The sequence below is a fragment of the Typopeltis vanoorti genome, chromosome 19, assembly GCF_054136105.1.
Source record: "Typopeltis vanoorti isolate ZY-2024b chromosome 19, IOZ_Tvanoo_1.0, whole genome shotgun sequence".
NCBI lineage: Eukaryota > Metazoa > Arthropoda > Arachnida > Uropygi > Thelyphonidae > Typopeltis > Typopeltis vanoorti.
In genome coordinates, this window is record NC_143567.1 from 50931962 (window position 1) to 50945041 (window position 13080).

A 13080-nucleotide genomic window follows, 5' to 3' on the forward strand; every position below is an offset into this window, starting at 1 on the left:
CAGGTTTTAATAATCATCAAAAACAAGTCAACTAAGTGCTGAAAAGCCATTACAAGAAAAATAAATAAATTCATGTTAACAAATAAATGTGAACAAGCCAGCCAATGAGATATTTTCCTTCATGCCATGTCGTGTAGATGGGTGGAATATATTTAGTTGTTATTAAAGATGTGGAAAACAGAGACAAACCATTATGGTTTGTACTTGTTTTACATTCCAAGGTAGCAAATAACACCTATAATGGCAGGACCTGTAAAAATTGCTTAAAGGAAGAGATTTCCAATTGAATATATTGAAAATTGGCAGTGACAAAATCCTAATCCAGATATTCTCAAACTGGGAGAAAATCACTAACATAATTTTTTTTTTTTTTAAATAACGAAACCTGTGGTGAGATCATAATTAAAAGAAACACACGTATTAACCACAGTGAAAATTATTTACTTGTAAATATTTCATCCTAAGTATCTTAGGACATCATCAGTACAGTAGTTTAAACAATAATAGGAATAACATACAGTTAGGACACATGATTACAATAGAATCTCATTAAACGTGCGTAACGTGTTACAGAAGTAAAAAAAAACATAATAATAATTATTTTACACAATTTTGTATGACAATTTCCCATACTTTAGGAATAGTAAGAACGTTGTTGCGGTTTAAATTTGATCTGTGTGGTAGGGCTTCAGAACTTTCTTTATATAAACATTCACATTTATATAAAGATCTATATAAAAGTTTAGACTTTTCCCAATGGATCCTATGGCGTGGATTTTCAATTCCATGTCGAGAGAGGCCAGATTTCTGCAGTTTAAAAAGACGAATGTGGTCTTGATGTTCCGAAGTGCGTTTCTGAACAGACCTACCTGTCTGTCCAAAGTAAGACAATTTGCATGAGCATGGAATCTCATAAACACCAGGCAACATCAAAGGTGAGAGTTTGTCCTTAGGAGAAGGTAACAAGTTGTAAATTTAGTTGATAGGTTTGTAAGTAGTGACAAAATTGTATTTCTTCATAATTTTAGAAAGACGTTCGGAGATGCCTTTGACGTAAGGTATGGGAATCCTATAGACTTCTTCTTGTCTGGTTTGATGTGGCATTATTAAATCACTAGTTTCCAGAGCACACAAATTCTGCTCTTCTGAAGAATCTCTAAACCAAGAATTAGAAGTAATCAAAAATACAGCCATCCTAAATGGATATAATCCTAAAACAACTCAAAAAATCATCAGTCACTTTCCCATTCATCAAACCAGACAAGAAGAAGTCCATAGGATTCCCATACCTTACGTCAAAGGCATCTCCGAATGTCTTTCTAAAATTATGAAGAAATACAATTTTGCCATTGCTTACAAACCTATCAACCACATTTACAACTTGTTACCTTCTCCTAAGGACAAACTCTCACATTTGATGTTGCCTGGCATTTATGAGATTCCATGGTCATGCAAATTGTCTTACTTTGGACAGACAGGTAGGTCTGTTCAGAAACGCATCTCGGAACATCAAGACCATATTCGTCTTTTTAAACCGCAGAAATCTGGCCTCTCTCAACACGGAATTGAAAATCTAAGCCATAGGATCCATTGGGAAAAGTCTAAACTTTTACATAGATCTTTATGTAAACATGAACGATTATATACAGAAAGTTCTGAAGCCCTACTACACAGACCAAATTTAAACCGCAATGACATTCTTACTATTCCTAAAGTATGGGAAATTGTCATACAAAATTGTGTAAAATAATTATTATTAGTTTTTTTAAAAAATTTTTTTTTTTAAATTCTGTAACACGTTACGCACATTTAATGAGATTCTATTAATTATTATTATTATTATTATTACGGGCGACTCCAGGGAGTCCTTAGACTCATCGAGAGAGGCACTAAACATCATGTCCACACAACTATACGACATTCTCACAGTATCTATCATACCTTGCCTTGAACTCACTCACCGTCATAACACCCACAACAGATTCTGGCAGCTTATTCCACTCATTTACCACTCTAAAAGTAAACAACCCAGCTCTAACACCCATGCTAACCACACTCTTGCCCAGCTTCCATAGGTGTCCCCTAGTTCTACCAGTCCTGATCTCAAAAATATCCCCTGAATTAATCCTATAGAAACCCTTTAGCAATTTGAATGTCTCAATCATATCTCCCCTTTTCCACCTATCAACTAATTTCTGCAACCCACAAATCTTCAACCCGTTCTCATATGGTTCATTCCATAGACCCTCTATCATCTTAGTCACTCGCCTCTGGATCCTCTCCACCTCCTCCCCATCAAGAAGGAACCTAGGTGACCAAATCTGGGCACAGTAGTCGAGATGAGGTCTTATCAAGGCTCGGTACAGAGGTACAATAACTTGCTTGTCTCTGCTCATTAAGGTATTTTTCAACAACCAAGTGAGTTGAGGAGCTGATTTAGCTACTTTTGCAATGTGCCCCCTAAACTTCATCTCCCTATCCACCAACACTCCCAAGTCCCTGGCCTCATCAATCTCCTGGAGTACAGTTCCACCAATGTGGTATACTGCTGCTAATCTTTTCACTCCAAAATGCATAACCTTACATTTTGTCACATTAAATTGACATCCATTCTCCTTAGCCCAGAACTCCAATCTATCCAAGTCATCCTGCAAGATTTTGACATCTTCTGCATTCACTATCGCCCTCCCCAACTTTGCATCATCAGGGAACAAATGAACTATTCCTCTTAGATCCTTCCCTATATCGTTAATGAACAAATTAAACAGTAGTGGTCCAAGAACAGAACCCTGCGGCACACCACTAGTCACAGGCCGTCTTTTGGACTCTACTCCTGAATAAACTACTCTTTGATATCTCTCCATCAACCACCCACCTATCCATCTCACCAACCCTATATCCATTCCCATATCTTGTAGTTTACGGATTAGAATTCCATGTGGTATCCTGTCAAATGCCTTTGCCAGGTTCAGCAGTATCACTGCAAAACCCATTACCCTTATCCAGTTCAGCCGTCACCTTGTTATAAAACTTGAGCAAGTTACTGAGGCATGATCTACCCTTCACAAAGCTATGCTGTCCGCTGTACAGTATCTCATTTTCATCAATCCATTCCTGTATTTTTCCATTGACTACTTTCTCCAAGACCTTGACAACGACTCCTGATATGCTGATCGGTCAGTAATTTGCAACTGTAGTCTTGGATCCTCCTATATGCAGTGAAACTATTTTCCCCTCTTTCAACACCTTCGGGACTATACCAGACCCGAGACTCAGATTAAGCAACATGGTCAAGGGCACTGATAATTCCTTAGCCGCTTCACGCAAGACCCGTGCCGGTATACCATCCAATCCCACAGATGTATTCACATTAAGGTTCTGTAATAGACTATTCACCCCCATTTCATTCATCACAATTCCCATATAAACTAATGGTTCCTTCATTTTTTCAATGTCACCACCTGGATGATATACTTTTGCAAAGTGCTCACTCAGTAACTCCACTATATCGACTGATTCAGTGACCTCCTTACCATCATCATTCCTTAAAATAATTTTGCCGTGTACAGTTTTTTCTTGCTTGCAGCATATTGAAAGAACTGTTTGGGATTCTCTTTAGCTTGCATAGCTAGTTTCCTTTCATAATCCGCTTTTGCTTTTTTTACCACACTCGTTACTTCTGGCCTGCACTTTATACCGTTCGTGTGACTGCAGGTCACCTCTCCCTTTTTTTGCAGCTCAAGCTTAACGGTATTATTCATCCATTTAACCCCTACTTGTTTTACTATTCAGACCCTAGGTATACAATCAGCCATAACCTCCTGTAAATGCTCCTTGACCACTTCCCATGCTCTATCAACATCCAGCCCTTGCAGTTGTACATGCCATGGCACTGATCAAAGCAATCTCCTAAGTTTGTCATACTTGTCAGCACGGTAATTCCACATATACCCTGTCTTAATCAAAAATTCCACACCTTTAGCCACCTCCTAGGTCAAGACCTTATGATCACTCTCAACAATAGGTGGCAACATGGTCATATTCATTACAGTCAAATTCTGAGATGCTATTACCAGGTCAAGCGCTCTCACACCTCTAGTATTTTCAATTACATACTGTCTCAGATAGTTATCCCTTAATAATTGAATAAAATCCATTTCCTTCCTCACATGTGTCCTCTCCTTCCAATCAATGTTACCATAGTTGAAATCTCCCATAATAATTACCCTCCTTCTACTCATTTCATCAATTTGTTTATGCATACTATCTCCACCATGCGCCCTAACTGTATGTTATTCCTATTATTGTTTAAACTACTGTACTGATGATGTCCTAAGATACTTAGGATGAAATATTTACAAGTAAATAAGTTTCACTGTGGTTAATACATGTGTTTCTTTTAATTATAAAAAAAAAATTATCTCAGTGAAGGCCTCAATGCCAAACTCTGTTAATATTGGTATAATTTGAGTCACAGAGGGTTATCCAGAAGTGCAAAGGCTGCCTCATTATGACTTATGTGATCACATAGGTGTAAATTGCCTCAAATCTAAATGTTTTGACCATATAGTGCTTTCATACATCTCCAGCCATCATTCTAACCATGCTAAAAATGCTTAAGTTCTGAGAATTGCTACTACCTGCCATTTGAATACTCACTGAAAGAGCCAAAGTCACGATTGCATCGGTATCAGAGGCCAGCAAAGAGGAGTTCCTGGACCTTCCAATTCAGTCTAACAAAGAGAATACTTTCAAACAAACTCTACTTGCCACAATCACAAAACAGTCAACTAGAAATGAGTCCAGAATCCCAGAACAACTGCCTTCCTTGTAAACCATAGAAAGACTTCTTTTAAGATATATGCTTAGAGCCTGTTTTGGCATCCTATGTCTCTTTCTACCTTCAGTTTATACTTTGTTACTTCTTTTGGTAGCCTTCCATCCTCCATTCTTTGTATATGTTCTATCCAATCCATTTGGTGTTCTTTTATTTTATCATTTATTGCTTGTATTTATAATTCCTTTCTGATTTCATCATTTCAAGAAATCAATGTAACAGCTGAAGAAATAAAAGACTGCAAACACAAGAAAGTCTTTGAAAACAAGAAATTACATACGAGAAAACAGAAAAGTAACTTAGTTATCTAAGAACTAAGTATCCACATAAGATCATCAAATGATAAATTAATAATAAAAAAAAAAGACGGATAAACAGAAGAAATTAAAAGAGGTTAAAAACCAAATAAAATCTAAAAGAGTTTAAAAAAAAGGGATAAAAAATGTAGAGATAAAGATGACCATGGATCATTGCATGAGGACTCTTTGGACTCAGCAGAGTTTGTGAACTTTAATGAACCAACAAGTACACTATTGGGCTCTTTTCTCCTCCCATACTAATCTAGATGAACATTCCTTTCACTTTTTCACCTCAATAAAGATCAAAACCAATCAAGGTGTAGTGACCTTTCCCATAATGCATGACATCATATACACACATCCCTGAGAAGGGAATACTTGTAAGCTACACATTACAAGATAACACGACAACTTGATGCAAAATCAACTGGCTCTATAAGCAAGTTCCTGGTCATAAAAGTATTTTACATGAAAATTGTTTGTTTGTTCATTCCTGGGTAAAATAAGGATTAGAATATGAACCTCATTTTTTTTTTTTTTTTTTTGTCAAGTATAATTTATTAAGGAACGAGACATGACAACAATGGGAAAAGTGACTTTTTAACATCAAAAATGAACATGTTTTTGGGGGGGGGGAATGATTGTTATTTGAACAGTATCAATGTATACAGATGGAGCTGCAACAGAAATGACCAATTAGCAGAGTACACTTATTGCTAACTAAAAAGTTGTCAATATTCAATTATAGAATCATTATCCATGGATAGGCAATGGTTGCAAAACAACTCAGTGAGGATTTATATTATTTACTGCAAAGTTGCTATGAAATACAATAACTTCCCAACAGTGTATGCTTTGCATTCATGCCATTCTTCTTCATTTTTTATTTTTTTAAAATTATTGGGAATTATGTTATAATATGAGATCATCTAACTCATCATCAATTGAAATCCCATCTAGGATGGAATGCATGAAATCAAATCCAAGTCTTTCCAACTGGAGAGCACTGCTACTAACTGAGCTACACTGTTCAGCAGTAGTACTGTACATTTTTACTACTTATTGTTAACTAATTTTACTTACCGCAAGAATGTCACGGCACTTCTGAGCAGACCATTTTTTGGGAAAATATTTCTGATGTGCTCCTCCGCTAGCATGACATAAATAATTTCCAAATGACTGTGTTCCTTCACACCACTGAAGCACACCACTTCGACGAGACAGAGGTACAACCTGTGGAAGAATAGTAAAGGTAACAAATGTCAACCATGTGGCTACCTTAACAAGCTTAATTTGTATATAAAAATCAACAGTATTCTACATTAAAAACATAAATGACAAGCATTTGTCTCCACATATGCAAAATAACAAATGACATTGAAATTCATTTAACTAGAACAGCTTTCTTATACATATAGGGATGGATTGACAAATAAAGTGAAGCTCATACATGTATCTGCATTATCTACAAAATGCAAATTGTAAAGTACTGACTAATAAATGGTAATTAATAAAGGTAAGAAATCTTAAGAAGCAAGTAGGAAGTGTTTAGAGTTTATAAATAACTATGTAAGTTTCAGTTATTTAATCTATAAATGAAGTTTTTATTTAATTTTAAAGGATATTATGTAATTTGAAGTCATTGTTCAATATGAGGTCACTTAAAGGTTGAAGCTGGATAGTAGAGAGTAGGCATCCAAATATTCTATCAGGAATGCAGAGAATCAACTGGTGCTTCTAACTTAATATTCAATCCTATTGTTTCCTTACTTTGCCAATTCCTAGCAATAACTGGATGCTGAATGAATAAGAATGGGATAGCAATTTGGGATCTTGTTGACCAAACCAAAAATTTTATATCAGCAGAACCAATATATAAATAATGATGATATAACCTATGACAGCACTCTTTAGTGTTGAAGGTAATTTTAAACTAATGTTGACTGAAATTTTGGGTACACTTGTACCCTTATTTATTGACGTTTGAGAGAGTGTATGTCATTGCTGATGTTGACTCCATACATAGCCTCTCAGACTGTGTAATAAAAGTAATGAGTATCAATAGAAAATGCATAGTAGAACTGACAAAAGAATTAGAGATGTATTAAGTAGACATAATTAGTGTTATTGAAACAAAGAAGGCAAAAACAGGTGAGATATTCTAAATAATAAATACAAGATGGTATATTAAGGTAATAATAATCAGAAAAGGAGAGAGTAGCTATAGAGTTCAATATTAAAAATGAGGATAATCTTGAATGGCAAGCATCAAGTAGAGTGATGTGAGCAAATTTTAAATTGAGGAATTGGATAATGAGCCATATTTGTGTCTTTGGGGATCTACTAAGAAAGAAGTGAAGGAATTTTTTTGAATCATTAGAGATCTAAACAGGAGAATACAAAATGAATACCAGATATATAGAAATCTCATGAAAAAATTTGGATAATGAGAAAAGCTAATAATAATGATAAGGACCTGCTGGATTTGTGTTCAGGACAGGGACTAGTCATTAGTAATACCTTGTTTCAACATAAAGATTTGCACAAATTTACATAGATAGGAGATACAAGGAATAAGAAGTACCATTGACAATATTATTGTGGATAATGATATCTTCACACTGATACAAAGCACAAGGGAACACGATTTGGTTTTTTTGAGCAGAATAAGAATGAATATCAAATTAAAAAGAAAAATATGTAGGAACATTTTAAAAAGAATCAAAGCAAGGGAGAAAAGTCAGAACTCCACTGTGGACCCAAGAAGTTAAAGAGGCAGTCCTGGAACAGAAGGAATCATATCAAAAGTTCTCAGTAGTAAGTCAGCATGTGTGCTGAGAAAATACAGAGAAATATGTAAGTGGAGTAACTTTAAAAATGGAGGAAAGAATAAGTAAAGGGAATCAGAGATAATAAAGGTGGCAAAAACAAGATATTCCAAATTTTTAAAGTAATTACCTTTAAAGATTGCTAAAATGAAACAAGAAGTAATAGACAGTGGTAGAAAACATCCAAGAGGAATGTAATCATATTAATACCTGAAGTAGGAAAAAGTCTTCGAAAATTTGAAATATGGATAGGCAGCTGGAGTGGAATATTTAACCAAAAATACTTAAATATGTAGGTATAAAAGTTTTACAGTGGCTACACTGCACAATTCAGACATGATCAGAAGGTTGAATTCCAGATGATTTGAGTAGAGCTCTAATTGTTCCCATCTATAAAAAAAAGGGAATAAAGTTGAATGTGAGGAATTTCTCTAATAAATGTTCCAGGTAAGATTTATGCAAGCATACTTGAAAAGAGGTTGAGAAAAATTGTGGAAGAGAAACTTGGAGAAGAACAAGCTGGGTTCAGGAAAAACAGAGTTGTTAAGATCAGATTTTCACTTTACAACAAATAATTAAGAAATCATGAGAATATACCAAGGATCTGTACTTAAGTTTTGTAGATCTGAAAAAGGCATATGACAAAGTACCTACAGAAAATCTTTTCAAAACGCTACAATTATATCGAGTAAATGTCCCATTTACTCAATATAATATATAGAGCAATATATAGTCAATATTTAAGTTGTAAGTTAGCAGTTAGAATTAAAATAATTAAAAGCAGTACAGGAAGATGGTTTGATGTAAAATCAGGTGCAAGATAAGGATGCACATTATCTGCACTCTTGTTTGTCATCTATAAGGATGACAGACATATTATGAAAGACAGTGGCATTAAACCTGATATTAAAATTGAAGATATAAAACTTAGCTCTTTGCTTTATATAGATGATGTTGTACCTAAACAGCTGTAACAAATTTGGCATGAAAATCAGTATTAAAAAGACCAAACCTATGAAAATAGGCAGGAACATAGAAAACTTCAGCTGAATTCTCAACGAAGAACTTATAGAACAAGTAAAATATTTCAGCTTTTAGTGAAGTTGGCAAATTAAATTTGGAAATAGACAATAAAATAAGCAAAGCTGGTATGGTGGGGAGCCAGCTGAATAAATTTATATGAAATTACACAGAAATAAGCCAAAACACCAAACTAGGAGTATATAATACAGTGTTCAAATCAGTTTTAAATTATGGATCTGAGAGACAGGTTGGAAATAAAACACATGATCAAAGACTACAGACCAAATATGAGTGTTATGAAAAAAATGAGAAAATGAAGATATTAGAAAGGAACTGGACATTGTTAGCATTCAATAATTTGTGAGAAGAGCTAAGCATTTAAATAGAATGGGGAAGGAAAGGTTAGCAAAACAGCAGTTGGATACCAAGATGGCAGGAAGGAGACCCAGATGAAGACCAAGATCTAGATAGATTGATTTAATCAGAAGTGCTTTGGAAGCATGAAATGTTAGATACAACATTGGAGTGCTGATAAGTAATGGAATAATTTGGAGGAAAACAGTTGACAGAAGATTAACAATAATATAAACTTAATCATGTAGTGCTGTAATAGTAGCCTGTACACCCCTTGAGGATACTGTACATATCAGAAAATTGATGATGATGAGATGGGTTAAAAATAAAGTATTTCATCAAAGAGAAACAACACTATGAAAGTTCTAAGAAAAATTAGAGGAGTGAATGGATGGCATCAATGGCATAGTTATATTAAAAATTTCAATAACAGAAAGGAATATGACAATTTTAGCATTCAGTAATGTGTGTGCAGAACTAATCTTAAGTGGTAAATAAATAGTTAGAAAGAATGGGAAAAGAAAGGTTTAGCAAAACAGGAATCTGATGTCAGCATGGCAGGGAAAAAACAAAAACCAGAGGAAGAAACAAAATCTAGATGGATTTATACAGTTAAAATATATAGATGAAATATAACATCTGATAATATTGGAGTCCTCATAGTTCTGTGACCTAAAAAAATGTAATTATCATCTATCAGTACATTTCCTCTCTAGATTAGTACATATTAGTCACACACCTGTCAAATAGTTTGCTATCTTTCTCTCTCTGTTTTTCTCTCTCTCTACAGACAGCCAACACATATGCACACTGGAAGACACAAAATAGTCATATCATGTTAACACATATATGTAGGCCTCTTTGATCCATTTCTTTGATCTAATTCAGAGAAACATCAATAATGGTTAGTAATAATGTAAACTTTTCTTGTAGTACTACCATAGTATCCTATACACTCTTTGAGGGTACATATCACCACCTGATATGTACCCTCAAAGAAGATTTTGGAATAGATGATGATGATGATGATGGTGACAGTCAATTGGGGGGGGGGAGTCATTAATCAAAAAATTGTGGCATAGATAACTGAATTCTGCAGCAATAGAAATGGATCAAAGAGGCCTACATATATGTGTTAACATGATATGACTATTTTGTGTCTTCCAGTGTGCATATGTGTTGGCTGTATGTAGAGAGAGAGAGAGAGAGAGAGAGAGAGAGAAACAGAGAGCGAGAAAGATAGCGAACTATTTGACAGGTGTGTAACTAATATGTACTAATCTAGAGAGGAAATGTACTAATAGATGATAATTAAATTTTTTTAGATTACGGAACTAAACATGCTGATATGAATAAAATTTAAGTGAATGTTGAGAAAAATGGGAAAGGAAACCCACTGTAGACTAACTGTTGAAAGTTTTTCCACTTGGTTATATTATAAATTAAAGATGCCAAGAAATTATATTCTTGGTTTCATCCTTTATCCAAGTGTAAGCAAACAAAGTTTGCACATGAAGTAACTTCATGACAGGGCAACTTGTACATAGAGGCTAATGACTTCACATAAAGGATAAAACAAAGAATATAAATTCTTGGCACCTTTAATTTATAATATAATCAAGTGGAAAAACTTTCAACATCTATCTCTAATCCAGAGTATTTTAATAATAAGGTGTGAGACCTTTTGGCTACTTGTATATGATTGAAACATGACTTCTGCATTACTTCAACCTTGGCATCACCTCTGCATCTGGCTCCCACTGATGTGCTTTTGTGCTGAAGTGATTGCTTTCTCTGAGATATGAGTGGCTCTGCTCAGTGGTGAGGTGGGCCTGCCATCGCTGAGGGTTCTTCTCGGTGGTAGGATGAGCCTATCACTGAGTGGGACTACTGCTGAGTTAAATGATCCTTCGAGTCACTCATTGTTGGGTTATCTGAGGAATTGCACGAGTTTTTGGAAAAGTATTCCTGCACTTAAACATACCTCAATTAAGCTTGAAACCAGTCTGAGTAGTGGCCCTTCTCATAATGCATAGTATTATACATGTCTATAAGGATATGTCCATTGCATTATGGGATACTAAGGCAATTGACACGAAGTCATTAGCCTCTATATGAGTTTTCCTATCATGAAGTTACTTCATGTGCAAACTTTGTTTGCTTATACTTGGATAAAGGATGAAACCCAAAATATAATTTTTTGGCATCTTTAATTTATCACTAATTGCTTCGAATATTTTTCTCTCCCATGTAAAATATCTAGCACAAATAGTAAATATGAATAATTTTAAATGTTCTAAGAACAAACTTCATCCTTGACTCATCCAGGAACATATAGCATCTTGAGTCTGCAACTTACTCAGCCAGTTAAGTGATATTAATGGGAAGAACTGTCAATATCCTGTTAACAGTAAGAAATATATACATTATCATCATAGATTAGGAGTAGCAGAAAATATCCCTTCACAGGAGTAAGGGGAGGGTTCCAGTAGTAAACAGAAACCATTAGAAAGACGAGAGTCTGTTCGTTGAGTCAGCATCAACAATGAAGCACTCCCTGAACGACACCATTAAAGCTGTATTAATGTATGAAAAATCTGGAAGATAGTAGAATTTTAAGGCTGCCTTCATGACCATAGACTACTTTACACCCAACAACAGAGGCACTGTAATACATTACAATTTGAATATTTCCACAATTACTTGACTGCAATAATGAATTTCAATGATTTTTTTATTTATTTTTTTACACAGTCTGGAAACCCTGCTCTAGAGACTAAACAGGTAACTTTTTCAAGCCACTTCAGACCTCTAATAAGTGAGATATGGTCTCATGCCAAGTAATGAAATTAATCTCCATCACAAAAACAATCACAAATATCCATGTCTTATGGCAGGATTCAAACTTACAGGCCTGTTAGCTGGAGAGCAAGTATGTTAGCTATTTATATATATATATATATATATATATATATATATATATATATATATATATATATATATATATATATATATATATATATATATAACATATGTGTGTGTGTGTGTGAATATATATAGGACAGTAGTAAGGAGGATATGAATGAAGAAACAAAAAATTATTTTATGAGTTTGGAATTGAAATGTAAAGCAGTGTAAATTAGTTACTGTGCATGTTTTAACAGATTTAGAATAACTCGGAAGAATTACTGATGTCTGTCTGCAGAAAATGCAAACAGTAGCAAACCATGAAAGATGGATCGTTAATCAACATATTTGTTGTATACAGAGTTTCAAAAATCACATTCCCAATGCGAGAACAACAATATTCAGTGTCTGATGGATACTTGGTAACTCTGTATATATCACAAAATAGTCATTCAGAAGTATATTAATGGCTTGAGAGAGAGAAAAACTAATTTCTTGGAAGCTAAGTGGTGATACTTGTAATATGTTTACTGCAAGTATTACTACCTCAGCTTCCAAGAAATAAGGCTAAATGTATCCCATGTTGAGGAATGTCTTACATTTAAAAACAACTCAGATTTGGGTGTTGTTAAACCTAAGACTTTTTTTTTTTTTTTGATGGGTGTTGTTAAACCTAAGACTTTTTTTTTTTTTTTGATGCAAGTAATAAGGAATTATGTATGTTCTAAAAGGAAGTGTGTTTTGTACTGTGGAATATCAAAGCAATTGATGTAATCAGTATACAAGTAACTTAATCATGAAGATAATATACTTCACGTGCAAACTTTGATTG

General features: G+C 34.4%; 1 protein-coding gene across 2 annotated transcripts in view; it reads right to left on the reverse strand.

The window, feature by feature from the left end:
- tefu (Serine/threonine-protein kinase tefu) overlaps positions 1-13080 on the reverse strand; it is a 409445-nt gene that overhangs the window by 28130 nt on the left and 368235 nt on the right. For both annotated transcript variants that reach the window (XM_090409436.1, XM_090409435.1), the window contains exon 33: positions 6220-6369. In XM_090409436.1, the coding sequence (XP_090265562.1) occupies positions 6220-6369 (150 nt within the window). The remainder of the gene's footprint in view (positions 1-6219; positions 6370-13080) is intronic.